This window comes from Octopus bimaculoides, chromosome Z, assembly GCF_046866305.1.
Source record: "Octopus bimaculoides isolate indiv1 chromosome Z, ASM4686630v1, whole genome shotgun sequence".
In the NCBI taxonomy this organism is placed as follows: Eukaryota; Metazoa; Mollusca; class Cephalopoda; order Octopoda; family Octopodidae; genus Octopus; species Octopus bimaculoides.
The window spans coordinates 20,928,047-20,946,904 of NC_142944.1; the positions used below are offsets into that span (position 1 = coordinate 20,928,047).

Consider the following 18,858-nt stretch of genomic DNA (forward strand, 5'->3'; position numbering starts at 1 on the left):
AGAACAAGACTTAAAAAACAAAAGCATACATACTGGGGTCAATTCGTTTGATTAAAACCCTTCAAGGCAGTGCCCCAGCATGGTCACAGTCCAATAACAGAAACAAATAAAAGAATAAAAAAGTATATTTTTGCATGAACAAATAAAAAAAAAAAACTAAGACTAACAGATATGAAACAAGATGAGTTAAGAGAGAACTATAAGATGAAGGAATAATAATAAAAAATATAAATAAAAACTATCAAAAAATGAACAAGAATACACAAATTGAAAGTAAGATGATTGCAATGAAAAATTCTTATATCTCCATTACTGAAGAGAAATATTTAACCCTTTTTGTTATCATATTTCCATTGAAATACACTAACCTTGTTTCACTTAAGTTTAAAAATGAAGAATTTAGTAAAATAATTTTGTTTATTAAGATAGTGTTTTTAAAATGAGTTAGCATAAAATTGTAATGGAAGATTTTAATTTAGATCACTTTAAGCCTTTTCTTACTAAATTTCTATTGAAATGTGCTGCCATTATTTCACTTAACTTTGATAATAATGAAGAATTTATTAAAATAATTTTATCATTTTTAAGCTGGTGTTTAAGGCAGTGAGCTGGCAGAATTGTCAGCATGCTGGATGAAATGCTTAATGGTATTTTGCCCATTGCTACATTCTGAGTTCAAATTCCGCCAAGGTCGACTTTGCCTTTCATCCTTTCGAGTTCGATAAATTAAGTACCAGTGAAACACTGGGGTCGATGTAAGCAACTAGTCCTCTCCCCACAAATTTGAGGCCTTGTGCCTCCAGTATAAAGGATCATTAAGCTGGTATTTGGAACATAAATCAACATAAACTTTTGATAGAACATTTTAATTTGGATCACTTTAACATTCATCTTACCAAATTTCTATTGAAATACATTGCCTTTATTTCACTTAATTTTGGAACATAAATTAACATGAAATTTTGGTAGAAGGTTTCACAGAAGCATGGGTAGCCTCAGGTGGATTGTTATCGAAATGGTTAAAAGGAGATAAACTAGTGACATATTTAAATGTTATTTAAAGCACCAGATATATAACAAAATGAAGTTTTGTTGGAGATTCAGATAAAAGTGCTTGTATAAAAAAAGAATTGTCGTTGTCATTGATAACGTTTAAGAATGGCAAGGTTTAGTCTTCATGAAACTGTAGACTGATAAAAAAGTGTATGTCTAACTGAGGGGAAAAAAGATATTGTTGCTATGACAGCAAATTTGGTTTCTAATAAGGTAAAAAAAGAAAATTTAAATAGATTCAATATCTCATGAGAGAATCAGATAGATGATATATAATTATACTTGGTAATCTAGAATACACATAAACACATAAATATATGAATACATACATACACATACACACACATATACACAGAACACACACACCCATACACACATATAATTAGGTAGTCTGGAATATATATATATATATATATATATATATATATATATATATATATATATACACATACACACACACATATATACATATATACATACACATACACACACACATATATATGCATATATATACATACACATACATATATATATATACATTTGCAATGTCCTGTACCCAGATATGCACCTATACATACAGGTGGATGTCGGTATGCACATACCTGTACGTATATATGCATATACTCATTTACTATTTGTTTTTACATGACTGAACACAGCGTCTCCAATTTGTAAGTAGTTTTCATAACTTCATATTTTCCGACGCTACTCTATCTCTTTCTCTTTCTCTTCCTCTATCATTTTTCCCCCTCTCGTTCTTCCTCTTTACTACTACGTATCTCGCTTTACCCCTCTCGTTCTTCCTCTGTTACTACTACATATCTCTTTTTCCCCCTCGTACTTCCTCTCTTTCTCTTTTCCTCTCGTTGCTCACCTATTCTTCTACTTCCTCCCTTTGTTTCTCCCTCTACCACTCTCTCTCTTCCCCTTACACCGGCATGGTCACATGCTTCCGGTCAATAATCCTTTTCTTCCTTGGCTATCGCTGAGCAAACACGCGAACTACTTCATCCCTACTTTCAAGTTCGTGCCTCACAGTGTTCATACACACATAATTTTTCTCGTCTGGCCGTAAAGCCTTTTCTGTTTGTTTTCCTGTCTTGTTTTTTGTCCGCCACTACATTCCTCCATGGCAAGATTTAATTTGTGTATACAAATTTAATTTGCAGTCCATGGGAAGAGCCGTTTTAACGATGCGTCCTGCCCAGCTCTTCGAAACGCCGGTGTTAAAACGGGAGTAGCTGATGAAGTAGAATGTTCTCTATGTGGCTTGTGTGTTTTCTCGTCTACGTTTTGTTTGCAATGTCCTGTACCCAGATATGCACCTATACATACAGGTGGATGTCGGTATGCACATACCTGTACGTATATATGCATATACTCATTTACTATTTGTTTTTACATATATATGTATGTATATATATGTATTTGTTTTGCAAGATTTTTTATGTGAAATCGCGTGTTGAAACAGATGTTGTTGTACTTGGGGATGGTCATATTGCCAGTTTAGCCAATAAAAACACACGCACTGTATATTTGGTGTTAATTTTTTTTTTTTTTTTTTCAGCTTTATATTACATTAATCTTAATCTTAATCTTATTTCGGCCAGAGTTCTTTCGTCACACTTCTGTGACCTCATCAGTGGTCCTTTGTTTCCTTCTTTCTTATGTGTGTCTCACCTTGCTAACTATCAGCCATTTTGTATTTTGTATTCCTATTGTATGTGTCTACGCATGCGTGTCCTTCAATGTGTCTGTGTCTTTTGTAAGTGCATGTGTGTATGGGGAGTGTCTGTATCACCTATATTCTCTGTTAATACGTGTTCGTTTGTATTAGTTTTTATTTATTTATATGTTCATGTGTGTGTGTGTGTGTGTTTTTTAATTTTTTTAAATTTTTATGTGTTTAATTAAATTTTGTTAACGTATGTAGTATTTAATTCCATTTGTTTATCTATGTATTGTATTATACTTTGTTCCTATTATTGGTTTATGGGTAACATGTTGTCACATGCTGTGGTTTGTTAGTGGCGTATGTTAGTGTTCCATTCTAGTTTCCTATTCAGGCTAGGTTTCCCTTCTATTATGTGTGTAGCTTCAGTAATTTGTCTAAGTGCTGCATCACTGCCATGTGTAGATAAGATTTTAATTTCTATGTTGTTGATTGAGCCTCTATGTTCTTGCTCAGCGTGCTGGTACAGAACTGATGAGTTCTTCCCTTCCTTAAGTTCCCTCCAATGTTCGTTTGCCCGCTCCCCTATACTCCTTGCTGTTTCGCCTACATATGGCGTTGTCTTATTTCTGCATCGTCCCTCTGTACATCTTATACTATAGACCACATTTCTGGTGTTGCAGTTCGTTTGTGAAACGAACTGCAAAACCAGAAATGTGGTCTATAGTATAAGATGTACAGAGGGACGATGCAGAAATAAGACAACGCCATATGTAGGCGAAACAGCAAGGAGTATAGGGGAGCGGGCAAACGAACATTGGAGGGAACTTAAGGAAGGGAAGAACTCATCAGTTCTGTACCAGCACGCTGAGCAAGAACATAGAGGCTCAATCAACAACATAGAAATTAAAATCTTATCTACACATGGCAGTGATGCAGCACTTAGACAAATTACTGAAGCTACACACATAATAGAAGGGAAACCTAGCCTGAATAGGAAACTAGAATGGAACACTAACATACGCCACTAACAAACCACAGCATGTGACAACATGTTACCCATAAACCAATAATAGGAACAAAGTATAATACAATACATAGATAAACAAATGGAATTAAATACTACATACGTTAACAAAATTTAATTAAACACATAAAAAAAAAAAAAAAAAAAACACACACACACACACACATGAACATATAAATAAATAAAAACTAATACAAACGAACATGTATTAACAGAGAATATAGGTGATACAGACACTCCCCATACCCACATGCACTTACAAAAGACACAGACACATTGAAGGACACGCATGCGTAGACACATACAATAGGAATACAAAATACAAAATGGCTGATAGTTAGCAAGGTGAGACACACATAAGAAAGAAGGAAACAAAGGACCACTGATGAGGTCACAGAAGTGTGACGAAAGAACTCTGGCCGAAATAAGATTAAGATTAAGATTAATGTAATATAAAGCTGAAAAAAAAAAAAAAAAAAATTAACACCAAATATACAGTGCGTGTGTTTTTATTGGCTAAACTGGCAATATGACCATCCCCAAGTACAACAATATATATATGTATGTATATATATATATATATACATACGTATATATGTGTGTGTATATATATACATACATACATACATATATGTGTGTATATATATACATATGTACATATATATATGTGTATATATATATATATATATATATATATATATATTTATATATATATATATATATATATATATATATATATATATACACATACATACATGCATATATATATGTACATGCATACATACATACATATATATATATATGTACATGCATACATATATATATTACATATATAAAAATATATATATATATATATATATATATATAATGCGAGAGAGTTAGGGGTTGAGGGTTCAACCCACTAAGGGATAGTATCTATACTATATGTAAACCCGGTTGGCAAAATGACATGGTTTGTCATAAACACCTGTACTTTGGGTTTTTTCTTTTTTTGTCACTTTAGCTATGAATTAAATTAATGAATTCAACGGGATACACTGTCTGCAAGTTGGGTTCAGCATATTATCCTCCATTTTCTAATTGAGATATATATATATATATATATATGAATAACATAACATAGCAAATATTTAACATAACAAAAAAATGTTTAAATTCGGAGAATTTCAGACTTATAAAAATAATATAATTTAAATGCACTGATGTTTAGTAATAGTTTTGATAAATTCTTCAAGAAACAAACTCAGTAACCACCATCAATACAACAACAACAACAACATCTAGGTACATTAAATATGGCATGAGTAGATGAAAATTAGTTTATAGATCCAAATAAGAAGGAATTGTCAAAAGAAAAAAAAAATTCTTTTCTAAAAGGAATTTCAATAGGAATGCTTTTCTCTATTTTTTTCCATATTTGATTCCTGGTTATAAATCTTTGACTCAATTTCTAATATTCTTTGGAAAGACATGAACATTGCAACACACCAGTTCCCTCTTTCTGAAAACAATATTCCTGAACTGTCATAAATGAATGCGCTTGGTCACATAGGCAGATTAACCAGCTGACATGTCCCCTCCCTCTTAAAGGATCTTGGTCTTGCAAGTGGCTTGATGAATCCTGCCAGTGCTGGTGCCACGTAGAAAGCATCCAGTCTACACAGAACAGCAGTTGGCATTTGAAGGGCATCCAGCCATAAAAACCATGCTAAAACTGACCTCACCTATGCTGGTGCCACATAAAATGTACTCAGTCCACTCTGCTGGGTGGTTGTTACTAGGAAGAGCAGCCAGCTGTAAAAACTATGCCAAAACGTACACAGGAGCTTGGTGCAGTCTTCTGCCTGGCCAACTCCTGTCAAAACTCCCAACCCATGCCAGCATAGAAAACAGACATTAAACAATGATGATGATGATAATCATTTACAAAAGTGAATGTGGAGGCATGTGACTCAGTAATTAGGATGTCGCACACCTGGTTATATGATTGTGGCTTCAATTGCAGTACCAAGATTGCAATATATATATGAAGAAGAAATGATATAAATGGCTGTGCCAGTACCACCTGACCGGCCCTCGTGCCGGTGGCACATAAAAATCACCGACTACACTCTCAGAGTAGTTGGCGTTAGGAAGGGCATCCAGCTGTAGAAACTCTGCCAGATCAGATTGGAGCCTGGTGCAGCCATCTGATTTCACCAGTCCTCAGTCAAATAGTCCAACCCATGCTAGCATGGAAGGCGGATGTTAAACGATGATGATGATGATGATGACAGCATAATGTAATATTTATTCCCAGGCCAACCCTAGTCCAACAGACTTATGATTCAAAGCAACCCAACAATGACCGTCACATCTGTTTTCTTCAGACATAGTATTCACCTCTTCAGCAGGTTACCTGTTCCCGTCTTATCATGTTTATGTATCCCTGAATAGTAGACCCCACTCAGATGAGGGATCTTGCCTTGCGAATACTCAGTGACTTCACTTGTGCTGGTGCCATGAAAAACAAAAACAAAAAAAAAAGCATCCAGTACTTTCTGTAAAGCTTTTGGTGTTAGGAAGAAGCATTCAGTTCTGGAAACTATGCCAAAGCAAACATTGGAGATCGGTGCAGCCCTTTGGCTTGTCAGTTCATACAAAGACATCAAACTCATGACGATGACGATGAGGAGGAGAAGGAAGAGGAAGAAGAAGGTGAGGAGGGGAGAAAGAAGGTGAGGAGGAGGAGGAAAAAGAAGGCGAGGATGAGGAAAAAGAATGGGAGAAGGAAGAGGTAGAAGGCGAGGAGGGGAGAAAGGAGAAGGCAAGGAGAGAAAAGGAGGAGAAAAATGAGGAGGGGAGGGGAAGAAGAAGATGACGAGGTGGAGGAAGAAGGTGAGGAAGAGGAGGAGGAAAAAGAAGAAAGAGGAAGAAGATAAAGAGAGGATGAAGGAGGGAGGGAAAGAAGAAGAGGTTATCTTTACTTGCATTATATAAAATGTGATTCATCTTTTCTTTTCTTTTAAATACAGCACCAGAATGAGTTTTTTATGAGATATTTGGCTGCTATTTTTCACAGCTTGAATAACCACATAGGCTCTTGCAGTCTGGAGTCTCAATAAAATCTTACATTTCATAATGTTTGTTCAGTAAAAGAAGATATAATATTAAGAATCAGATCGTTGACTCCAATGAAAAGGTAGAGTAAAAGACCACCATCACCATCACCACCACCACTACTACTACTACTACTACTACTACTACTACTACTACTACTACTACTACTAGTACTTACTACTACTACTACTACTACTACTACTACTACTACTACTACTACTGCTGCTAGTACTTATTACTACTACTACTACTACTGCTGCTACTACTGCTGCTACCACTACTACTACTACTACTGCTGCTGCTAGTACTTACTACTACTACTACTACTACTACTACTACTACTACTACTACTACTACTGCTGCTGCTGCTACTACAACCACCACCGCGACCACCACCACCACCACCATCACCACCACCACCACCACCGCGACCACCACCACCACCACCATCACCACCACCACCACCACCGCCACTACTGCTACTTCTGCTGCTGCTGCCACCACCACCACCACTGCTACTAGTAGTAATAGTATTTGATCCTGTAGTGACGACATCATTAAAAGTTGTAATTGATATACCAAGCTGTTTCATGTCCCAGCCACCAGACATTTACTATAGTTTCCAGTGGCTGAAAAGAATATAAACTGGGACTTAGTGTCACTGGACATTAGCATTAGCATTGAATGTCAAGTTGTGCGATAATAAATATTTCTAGCCAAGGATTCTAGAAACGGGATTACTGTAGAATTAGCAAATGACTTCATCTGTTTGCTATGTCAAGTTGATCTCCTGGTTGAATTTACCCTAGATTAAGTCTGTCCTAGATGCATTTATTTATTGAAATGAAATGTTGTGACAAGCTGTTATGGGAAAGAAATCAGCTGCTGTTGCAAATAATTCATAGTGGGTGGTCAGCAAAGAAGTTACAATGTAATCTATTGGCCTTACTTGAATAACAGCCAAACCTCCTTCAAAATTATACTTAATAGGTCTTATTTATTGAAAGAATACACTAGCTAATGTATTCCTGAATATAGTCTTAAATAAATGTAAGATTCATAATCATCATCATCATCATCATCATTGTTGTCTGAGCTGTCATCATCATCATCATCATCATCCTCATCATCATTATTGTGGTTATCATCATCATCATTGCCATTGTCATGTCTGTCAGCATCAACATCATCATCATTGTCAGGGCTGTCATCGTCATCATCATCGTCATCATTGAAGTCTGTGCTCTATGATTACATAGTTTGAACAATTTGACAGGATCCAGTGAATCTGAGGACTATATCGTGTTTTATTTTCAGTTTTGCATGAGGTAGTCACAGATGGAATGTCTTTGATTATAGATCATCTGCATGTTTAGGGTTTACTCAAGGTTAAACAACAATGAGTGGAGCAGTAACATCAGAAACATCAACAACAACAACAGTAGCTGCAGCTGCTGCTGCTGCTACTACTACTACTACTACTACTACTACTACTACTACTACTACTACTACTACTACTACAGCTACTACAGCTACTACAGCTACTACTACTACAACTACTACAGCTACTACAGCTACTACTACTACTACCACCACCACCACCACCACTACTACTACTCTTCAACATATAAAATACAATAGTTTTTCTAAGTTCTCTTTGACAAAAGACATTCATTCTGGAAATAAATAAATGCCAAATACATCAGATAATTATTCTCAGAAATGTTTGCCACTCAAAGACAAGAGCTATTTCCATTATGTCTGTTAATAAGTTATGTAAGTTTGATATAATAATAGAGCACAGTCATCTCTAGAGTACAGACGAACCAGAGGAACCTAGAACAAAATGAGAGTTCATCATATGGCATATATCTTTTCCCAAGAATTTATTCTGAGCTTAAATAGATGAGGGCAGCAAGCCAATTATCAACACAGCATTCATTTGATCCTTGTCTATAGAAATAACAGAAAATCTAACACAAGTGGTACTGTAGTCTTGCATGAAAATCCATTATTTTTAGAACATATTCCTCCATGCTGTGAAGCTATTTGCTTGACAACATGTCTCCTGAAAATATATAGAGTATGTTTCTTCTTGGAGATATAAAAAAAAAAAAAAAAAAAGAGAGAAAACCCATTGAAGTAAGAATATTCTGCAAGTTTAGTTAGCTATGATAGTGTTATATAATTAGTTAGAACCACAATAATTCCAAATATTGGAAACACAATAACAAGAATAACAAGAATGAGACTAGTAGTAGCAGCAACAGCAGCAGCAGTAACAACAATAACACTAACAACAACAGCAGCAGCAACAACAACACCAACATACCACCACCACCAACAACAACAACAGCAGCAGCAGCAGCAATAGCAGCTACAACAATCATTATAAGAATGAGAACTGCAAAACTTGGTATTGTGCCACACAATATTTAACCCATTCAATAACAAACTACCTGAAGTCATCTCTGGCTCCATAATACAACACATCCTATTTTCAAATATTCATACCAATTATCATCATCATCATCATTTAATGTCTACTTTCCATGTTGGCATGGGTTGGACAGATTGACTGAGGACTGGCAATCCAGAAGTCTGCAATCTGATCTGGCAAGGTTTCTACAGCTGGATGCTCTTCCTAATGCCAACCACTCCAAGAGTGTAGTGGGTGCTTTTTACGTGCCACCGGCACAATGGCCAGTTAGATGGCACTGGCAACGACCACACTCAACTGGTGCTTTTTACGTGCCTCCGACACAGGAGCCAGTCAGGCAGCACTGGCAATGACCACGCTCAAATGGTGCTTTTTACATGCCTCCAGCACAGGAGCCAGTCAGGTAGGACTGGCAATGACCACACTCAAATGGTGCTTTTTATGTGCCTCCAGCAATGGGAACCAGACAGGCAGCACTAGCAATTTTGTGGGGAGGGGGTCAACTCAGTTACATCAACCTCTAGTACTTGACAGGTACTTTATTTTCTTGAGTCCAAAAAGACGAAAGGTGAACTTAACTTCAGTAGAATTTGAACTCAGGACATAGGATGCTGGAAGAAATTCCACAAAACATTTTGTCTGGCAAAGTAAACAATTATGCCCTCTTGCCACCTTGCACAAGTTTAATAACGAAAATGCTAGTTATTACACTAAATCCATTGAAATTATTAATTACACTGTGTAACATGATTTTTGTCCTTGGGTAACGATTGTTCTTTCCTATTTGCTTACCCCTAGAAAAATGGCTAAAATTTCCTTCAAACTTTGCTTTTGTTACATTTATTCAAACCCCAAAGAATCCCTTTCAACATGTGGCAATGATGCTCTCCAACTACTCCTACTCATGATCAGAGATGCACATATCAGCCATTGAGGGATATGCTCAAGTGGTTAAGGTCAAGCAACTGACAAGCAAATCAGTGGTATTGAGCAGAATATTTTGCAATAACGATATTTCTGCTTCAGCAATTCAGTGCTGAATCTGTCTGAAATGTAATGGAATATAGATCAGTTTCAAAAACCATGATGTCCAGATTACAAAAGCAAAGTTTGAAGGAAAGGAAGCAGTAGTCATTTCCTGAGACCTCTAGATAGAAGCAAATAGAAATTAACACTTACTGACCAAAGAAAAAAAAAATTTTAATTTTGTTACACGGTGTTATTTTCAAAATGAATGACACATAGTTGCTATAACTGACACATAGCGGTACCATATTTCTTATGAAATATGGTAACAAAAAAGTTAAACAGTAGAGAGCCAAGCAATACTTGATTTCATTACACTACTTTACAAGTTCAAATCTCATAAGGGCCAACATATTTTACATCTCTTTGTGGCTGATGCACTAATATGTAGTGCTTCTACTGGTCAGTGTGTAGGTGCATGGTCAAGATAATTTGACCATACACACAATTCTTCCCTCTCCATGCTTACTGATGTTTATGTAGGAGAAAAGCCACCAACTTGGACTAATACAACATGGTACCAGTGTCATTGCAAAAGTTGCAGTCAGAATGCAAAGATCCCCAAAAGATATCACATGGAATCCTTGTAGACCCTCCAATAGCTCCATTAATTCTATACCTATGAGTGTTTTTTTTTTTTAATGACTCCACCAAAAAGAAAAAGTAAAGATATCCTTGGCAGAATTTGAACCCTGAGCACAAGTGTTTCAGAACAAATGTTGACCTGGTATTTTATTCAACACTTAACCATTCTCCAATTCCCCATCTTAATTAAATAAATATTGATCAATTATAGGGATTAATAAATATATCACTTCACAATAAATTTGTGGCCTTGTACCATAATCAATGGTGGCAGCATTAACTCATATCTGAGATGTAAATCAATAGTAAGTGACAGAGCCTCTTCATTTTGATGGGTGCAAAGGGTGACTGTGCCTGAGTTAGCTTTTCAGGCAAAGGGTGGTATAAAAGAGCTAGGGGCATTTATTTCAGTGGAGTATTGGTGGGAGATGAGGAAGTGTGAGGCACTTTCAAGTCTGATCTTTGCCTCTTGACACCTGATTTCTGCTTCTTGATGTCCATTGTTTTCTGTCAGGTCTGCTCCCTCAACAACGATATTTCACCACTTTGGGCAGTCCTTGGCAGTTGTCTCCCAAGTATCTGGGTCAATGGAGAAGTGGAGGGAAGTAGTTTTAAGCTTGTCACAGAAATGGAATTTGAGGGCTCTGCATGTTCTGGTGCTTGAGGTCAATTCCAGTTATTTTACTAAATTATTTGTTATATTTGTTTAAAGTAATTGAAAGAAATGCAGAGCATCTCAAAATAAATACAATAACAAAAGGGTTAAACTGGCTACATCTGGTTCAAATATTCTACCTGTTTTATGTTCAAACCAGCCAGATCCAGACCCTATCACACCTACCCTACAATGTCATTCTGTAAGTAAATATTCAAATTGAAATCTTAAAGCTATGGGATAATTCAAGAGTATATCTTTTATCTTTTACTTGTTTCAGTCATTTGACGGTGGCATTACTGGAGCAGCGCTTTGAAGAATTTCTAATTGAATGAATCAACACGAGAATTTTTTTTTTTTAAACTTAGTACCTATTCTATCGATCTCTTTTACCAATCTGTTAAAATACAGGGATGTGGACACACCAACACCAGTTGTTAAATGGTGTGTGTGTGGGGAGGGACAGACACAGACATACACACATATTTATATACATACATATATATATATATATATATATATATATATATATATATATGCATACATACATGCATGCATATGTACATACATATATATGCACATACACACATGCATGCACACATTCATATATACATACACACATACATAGATACACACATACATACATCTACGACAGACTTCTTTCAGTCCACTCACAAGGCTTTGGTTAGAAGACACATGTCCAAGGTGCCACACAGTGGGACTGCACCTGGAACCATGTGGTTGGGAAGCAAGCTTCTTATTTCTTTACTGCCCACAGGGGGCTAAACACAGAGGGGACAAACAGGGACAGACAAAGAGAGTAAGTCGATTACATCGACCCCAGTGCATAACTGGTACTTATTTAATCGACCCCGAAAGGATGAAAGGCAAAGTCGACCTCAGCGGAATTTGAACTCAGAATATAGCAGCAGACGAAATACTGCTAAACATTTCGCTCGGCTTGCTAACGTTTCTGCCAGTTCGCCGCAAGCTTCTTATCACACAAATACACCTGCACTTGGATTGATTCAATACTATCCTTCATTACACAGGCATCATAGTAGAAGAGAGTTACAGTGATAAAGAGTCATGTAGAGAAGAATTGAATATGTACACACACTTTAATAAAGAGCACAGGCATAGCTGAATGGTTAAGAAGTTCATTTTGCAATCTTGAGGTCCTGAATTCAATCCCACTATGTGGCATCTTGAGCAAGTGCCTGTTATCATAGGCTTGAGTTAATCCAAGCCTTGTGAACAAAGATGAATATGCAGAAATTATGTGGAAGCCCTTCAGATAGCTGTAATAATTTTTAGGTTTTTCCTTATAGATATTTTAATACAATTCAGAGCTCACACTGAAATTGACATTTCATTTATGAATACATCTACATAAACAATGTGATCAAAGATAAAAGTAAGAAATGAATGTACATGCATATTTCAACAGTTATTGCCTATTTTTCTATAACCCATTATATGGATAATATAAATATGCATACATATTTTTTGCCGTCTTCGATTGCATTGTTTACAAATATGTGTTTGTTTATGAAATATCACAGCTTGCAGTATTGGTTCTGTATTCTATAGAAAAATCTATAGAGATAAAATTAAAACTGAGAACATGGTACTGCTAACACTTGGTGAGACATGGTATTGACTTGTAAATTTGTAATATACTTCGTGGTATATCATGTTTGCAAAACAAAATATTGTGCCGTTGCCAACAATTAGTAGCTGTAATTTAGAGGATTGGTTTTTAACTCACTGATCCTACCTGAGAATTACATTAAATAAACAAGTGCATTTGGAATACTCAACCAGTCACATCAAAGGGAAGAATTTTCTCTTAAGTGAACATCTGCTACATTCATTTTTAAAATTGATTCAGGATCTATTATGCATGTATGTGTGTATGTGTATCTGTGTTTGTGTGTTTACGTTCAAGTGAGCATGTGTTGTTTGTGAATTTATGTAGTGGCTCTTAATCTCTAGAAAAAAATTGGTAATGGGTGCATATGCATCCCTTGCCTACTTTTGTCTTTTTTAGCAGATCCAGTGACCTTTTAATATCAACCATTTTAATATCCATGCCATATCCCAAACCTGGATTTTCTTTTTTTAGTGTGTGGCACCAAAAAAAGTAAACCGCATGTTAATTAAAGAAAAATTTATTATATTTATAAAGGGAAGACAATTGGGAGTGGGGGCCATCAGAAGGATGTTTGAGGGTCGCATGCAGCCCTGAGAGCCACAGTTGAGAAATGCTGATGAAGAGTATTCCTTGGTGACATTTTAATATTTTATTGTTGAAACTAAATCAGAAGCTTGATTCTATTTGTTTTGTTTCCATATATTTCTGTAAGAATTTACCTTGAAAACTTTTCCAATTTTAACCCTTTAGTATTTAAACTGTCCATATCAGGCCCAAATATTCTACCTGTTTTATGCTCAAGCCAGCTAGATCCAGCCCCTCATACCTACCCTAAATATTATTCTAAAAATAAACAATCACATCATTGAAATCTTGAAGTTACAAGATTATGAATGATTATATTAAAACAAAGAAAATAAATAAGCATTACATCTGAGAGCAGAGTAATTTGAATGCTAAAGGGTTAATAACCGACTGTCCTTGTTTTATTAAACACCTCAAAATGAGTAAGTTTTTACATATTAATTCAACTGGGACCTTCATCTAACTATTGCTACTAATTTCTCTTTAATCTATTTATTTCAGTAACGATACGGAATCAACCTTATATTCTACGAACTGTTTGCAACACAGGTAAGTGATTACTGTTTGTCATGTATTATTTAGTACAAGTAGAAAGATATATTTTTTCTGGTTGTCGACAGATTTTGCTGCTCTGTAAGGGATATTATCCCATATATATATTGTTATATCTGTATTTTACGCATTGAAAAAAAAAATATCTTTCTACTTGTACCACAATACATTTCAGCACTACAAAAACAAACTTAAGTTTGTATACATATGACATAATGTATTATTTAGTTTATTTATTTTCAGAAAAGAACTCAAGACAATTTTTAAACCAATGTGTACCTAAAAGAAATACTCACACACATACACACACACATTTACATTTCAGTCCCACAGCATGGCACCTTAAACTAGTTACGATAGCTCTGGATCAATCAAAGCCTTATCAGTGGATTTGGTAAATGGAAACTGAAAGAAGCCCACTGCAAAGTGATTTCCATTAGGAAGGGTATCCATCTGCAAAAACCATGCCATGAGCAGACTCTGGAGCACAATACAGCCCTTGGACATCTTACAGTCAAAACATCCAACCCATGTCAACATGGAACATAGATCTTAAATGATAATGATGATTTACATTTATATATATGTGTGTGTGTGTGTGTATGTATGCACGTATATATATATATATATATATATATATATATATATATATATATATATATATATATATATATATATATAGTTCATTGTGTCTGGGGAGAGTCATTCCCTTTTAGTGCCTTATTAAATTAACACACTCATTGGTCTGATTTCCATTCATTTATTTATTTATATAGTTCAAATTTACAGAAAACAAAAGATGAAGGCAGGTGTAGGAACAACAAGCAGGTATATTGGTTTAATGCTCAGGAAAAATGGAAAAGTCTTTTATGTTTCGAGCCTATGCTCTTTGACAGAAAGGATTAAGAAGAAAAATGGAGAGAGAATTTTTTTTAAATGGTGAAAGGAAAAGTGTGTAGGGATTAACAGTTCAACATGATGTGTGTGTGTGTGTGTGTGTGTGTGTGTGTGTGTTTGCTTGTGTGTAACCTTGTTTTGACATCATGTGATGGTTGTAAATTAGCAACATTATCTTACAAGCCATATTGTTCATTAATTTCAATCTTCTATGAAAAACCACGTCTAGCCTTAAACATTACCTCACTTGGAAACAGTTGAAGACTGGCAACAGGAAGGGTATCTGGCTGTAGAAAATTTACTTGAACAAAATTACATCTGATTCATGTGAGCATGATGATAAAATGAAAATGAAGTTCTATGCATATGTGTGTACATACATATATATATATATATATATATATATATATATATATATATATATATATATATATATATATATATATATATATACACATACCTGACTGGCTATATATGACTATATATACTTGACTGGCTCCTGTGCCAGTGTCACGTAAAAAGCACCAACTTCACTCTCGGAGTGGTTGGTGATAGGAAGGGCATCCAGCTGTAGAAACATTGCCAGATCAGATTAGAGCTTGGTGCACCTTAGTCTGTTCAACCCATGCCAGCATGGAAAACGGACGTTAAACGATGATGATAATGATATATATATATATATATATATATATATATATATATATATATATATATATATATATATATATATATATATATGATGCATGTATATATAATATATGTATGTATGTATGCATGTATGTGTGTGTATATATATATATGTGTGCGTGAGTGTGTGTGTTAGCAATGAAAGTTTTATTTTTGTAACGGTAACGGATGATATTTGTAAAAGGTTGACATTCTTCACTATGTAAGGATGAAAGATGAACAATGCCTGAAGATTTAAAGAAATATTTATTTTACCGTTATATTACACAATACCTTGCCACAACAGGCAGGTGATGAAATCCTAGAGTATGCGAAGTAAAAAAGTTAATTTTGGCCTGTCTGTACTTATTGTAGCAGTATGTTTGTATTGTAGTAGTAAACCATAGAGAGAAATATGGTAATGTGCAGAGAAAAGAAGTGAGTTAGTGTGGGACGTTGGCTTACATTGTTGCTGATTGTAAATTTCATTTCTCCCTCTGGCCGTTTGGTTGCCTGCTTGTGGCCATGACTAGTTGTCCATTCACTCGAGTTGCCACTAACTGACTGAGTTGTTACCAAGTGACTAACTGATTTTTGCTTGGGGGTTCTTGTTTTTATAACTATCCAGAAGGATAGACATCATTGAGAACAATGGACTTCGTTGGTGGTCTTGAATCTTAATTCTAGCTTTTGGTGATGTAGGTTAGAAAGGGTCAAGTGGTGAAGACATTATTTTGGCCTAGCTAAAGGCATCTGGAAGATGTAAAACTGCTGCCATTGAAAAACCATTGTTCCACTGTGAGAAAAGTTCTGTTGAAGTGTTAATTTAAATTTGGCTATGGTGGATCAAATCCACTTCATGCCTGCAAGATTCACCACATTATATATATAGATATGACTGGGTAATTTATGTTTATATCTACTTGTATTATACATATGTCTATTTGTTCCAACTTTACTCGTTTAACTGATTTTTTTCCAATGAAAAAACAACTATTTAAACTCTGATGAAGTTATATGATGTTGTGATGGCACTCAACTCTGCGTGCACTACTCTTTATAGCTGAAACAGCTGTAAGCTAATGGAAGCTATTGTGTAACTTCTTTTTTTTTTGTTCATTTCATTTATTAGATCTGATTATGCTCCATACTTAATTTACATTTATTTTTCTGTGGTTTTAAATAAAATGTGTGTGTGTAAAGGCATGTATGAATACATACATGACATTGATGTGTGTATATAAGTGCAGATTTTATATGTATATATATGACAATGATATTGATGCATGTATATAGTGTAAGATTTATATAGAATGTGTGTGTGTATATGTGTTTAGAGACTGCATATATATGTGTGTGCGTATATATATATATATATATATATATATATATATATATATATATATATATATATATATATATATATATATATATGACAATGATGATGACATGTATATATAAGTGCAGGCTTAATATGAAATGAACGTATGCAGGGAGACTGTATCTATACAAAAATGACATTGACATTGATGTGTGTGTATATAGATGTACATATACAGAGCTAATTTTATAAAATGTGTGTATCTATGTGTTTAGAGACTGAGTATGTGTGTGTATTTGTGAGTATTAATATTTGTACATTAATCTGGTGAATTATCATCATCATTTAACATCCATTTTCCATGCTGGCATGGGTTAGAATACAAATTTATTATTAAGCAAGAATGTTATTGACAGTGACTTTGAAGTTTTGACCAGCCGAGCCACTGTTGAATTCCAATGATGGTTTAGCTAGCCATAACTTGGAAGTCACTGTCAGCAACTTTCTTGTTTAACAAATATACATAAATATGCATATATAAGATTGTATGTATGTATGTGTATATATATATATATATATATATATATATATATATATATATATATACAGGGGTTGGACAAAATAATGGAAACACCTTAAAATTTCAAACAAATTAATTTTAATATGGGGTAGGACCGCCTTTGGTAGTAATTACAGTTTGAATTCTATGAGGTATGGACTTGTACAAAGTTTGAATTGTTTCCAAAGGAATTTGTGTCCATTCTTCAGCTAAAACAGTCTCCAGTTCTTGTAGTGATGATGGTGGAGGATATCGACTCCTTACTTGTTTTTCTAAAATGCACCATAAATATTCAATAATATTGAGATCTGGGGACTGTGGTGGCCAGATAAGATGTTCAACTTCACTAGAATGTTCCTCGTTCCATTCAGTAACAACTTTAGCTGTGTGAATTGGTGCATTATCATCCTGAAAGATTGTATTTCCCTTTGGAAACAGTTCCGCAACCATAGGATGAATTTGATCAGATAAAATGCTTAAATAGTCTTCACTATTAATTCTGCCATGAAGGGAAACCAATGGGCCAGTAGATTTCCAAGATATAGCCTCCCCCCCCCCCCCATGTCATCACAAATCCTCCTCTATGCTTAATAGTTGGAAGAAGGCAGTCAGGGTCAAATGCTTCTTTTGGCTGTCTCCACATGTATACTCTGCTGGTGGTTAGAAATATGGTGAAGAGTGACTCATCCGAGAAAATAACATTCTTCCACTGCTCTAGGGACTAATTCTGTAGGTTTTTACTTCACTCTAAACACTTTACAACATTTGTTTTTGAAAGTAGTGGTTTTCTGATTGCAGCCCTCCCATTAAATCCGACTTTGTGCAGCTCCCGGCGAACAGTTTTTTTGTGAAAACTAGGTTCTCAAGGTGGTCATTAAGCTCTGCAGTAATTTTGTGAGCTATATTTTTGTTATCCTTTCTAACAATTTGCGTAAGAGTCCGACAGTTGCTATCTGAAAGTTTTGGTTTTCTTCTGGAGTTTTGTTTTGACAAGGAGGTTTTTCACTCTTTCTCAAAGGCTGTCATTACTTTCGAGACAGTACTTCTTGATACACCAAACATTT

General features: G+C 35.0%; 1 protein-coding gene across 1 annotated transcript in view; it reads left to right on the plus strand.

The window, feature by feature from the left end:
• Positions 1 to 18,858, plus strand: part of LOC106870311 (atrial natriuretic peptide receptor 1) — a 142,244-nt gene that overhangs the window by 118,863 nt on the left and 4,523 nt on the right. Inside the window, exon 24 of the mRNA XM_089364958.1 lies at positions 14,301 to 14,348. Within this exon, the coding sequence (XP_089221084.1) occupies positions 14,301 to 14,348 (48 nt within the window). The remainder of the gene's footprint in view (positions 1 to 14,300; positions 14,349 to 18,858) is intronic.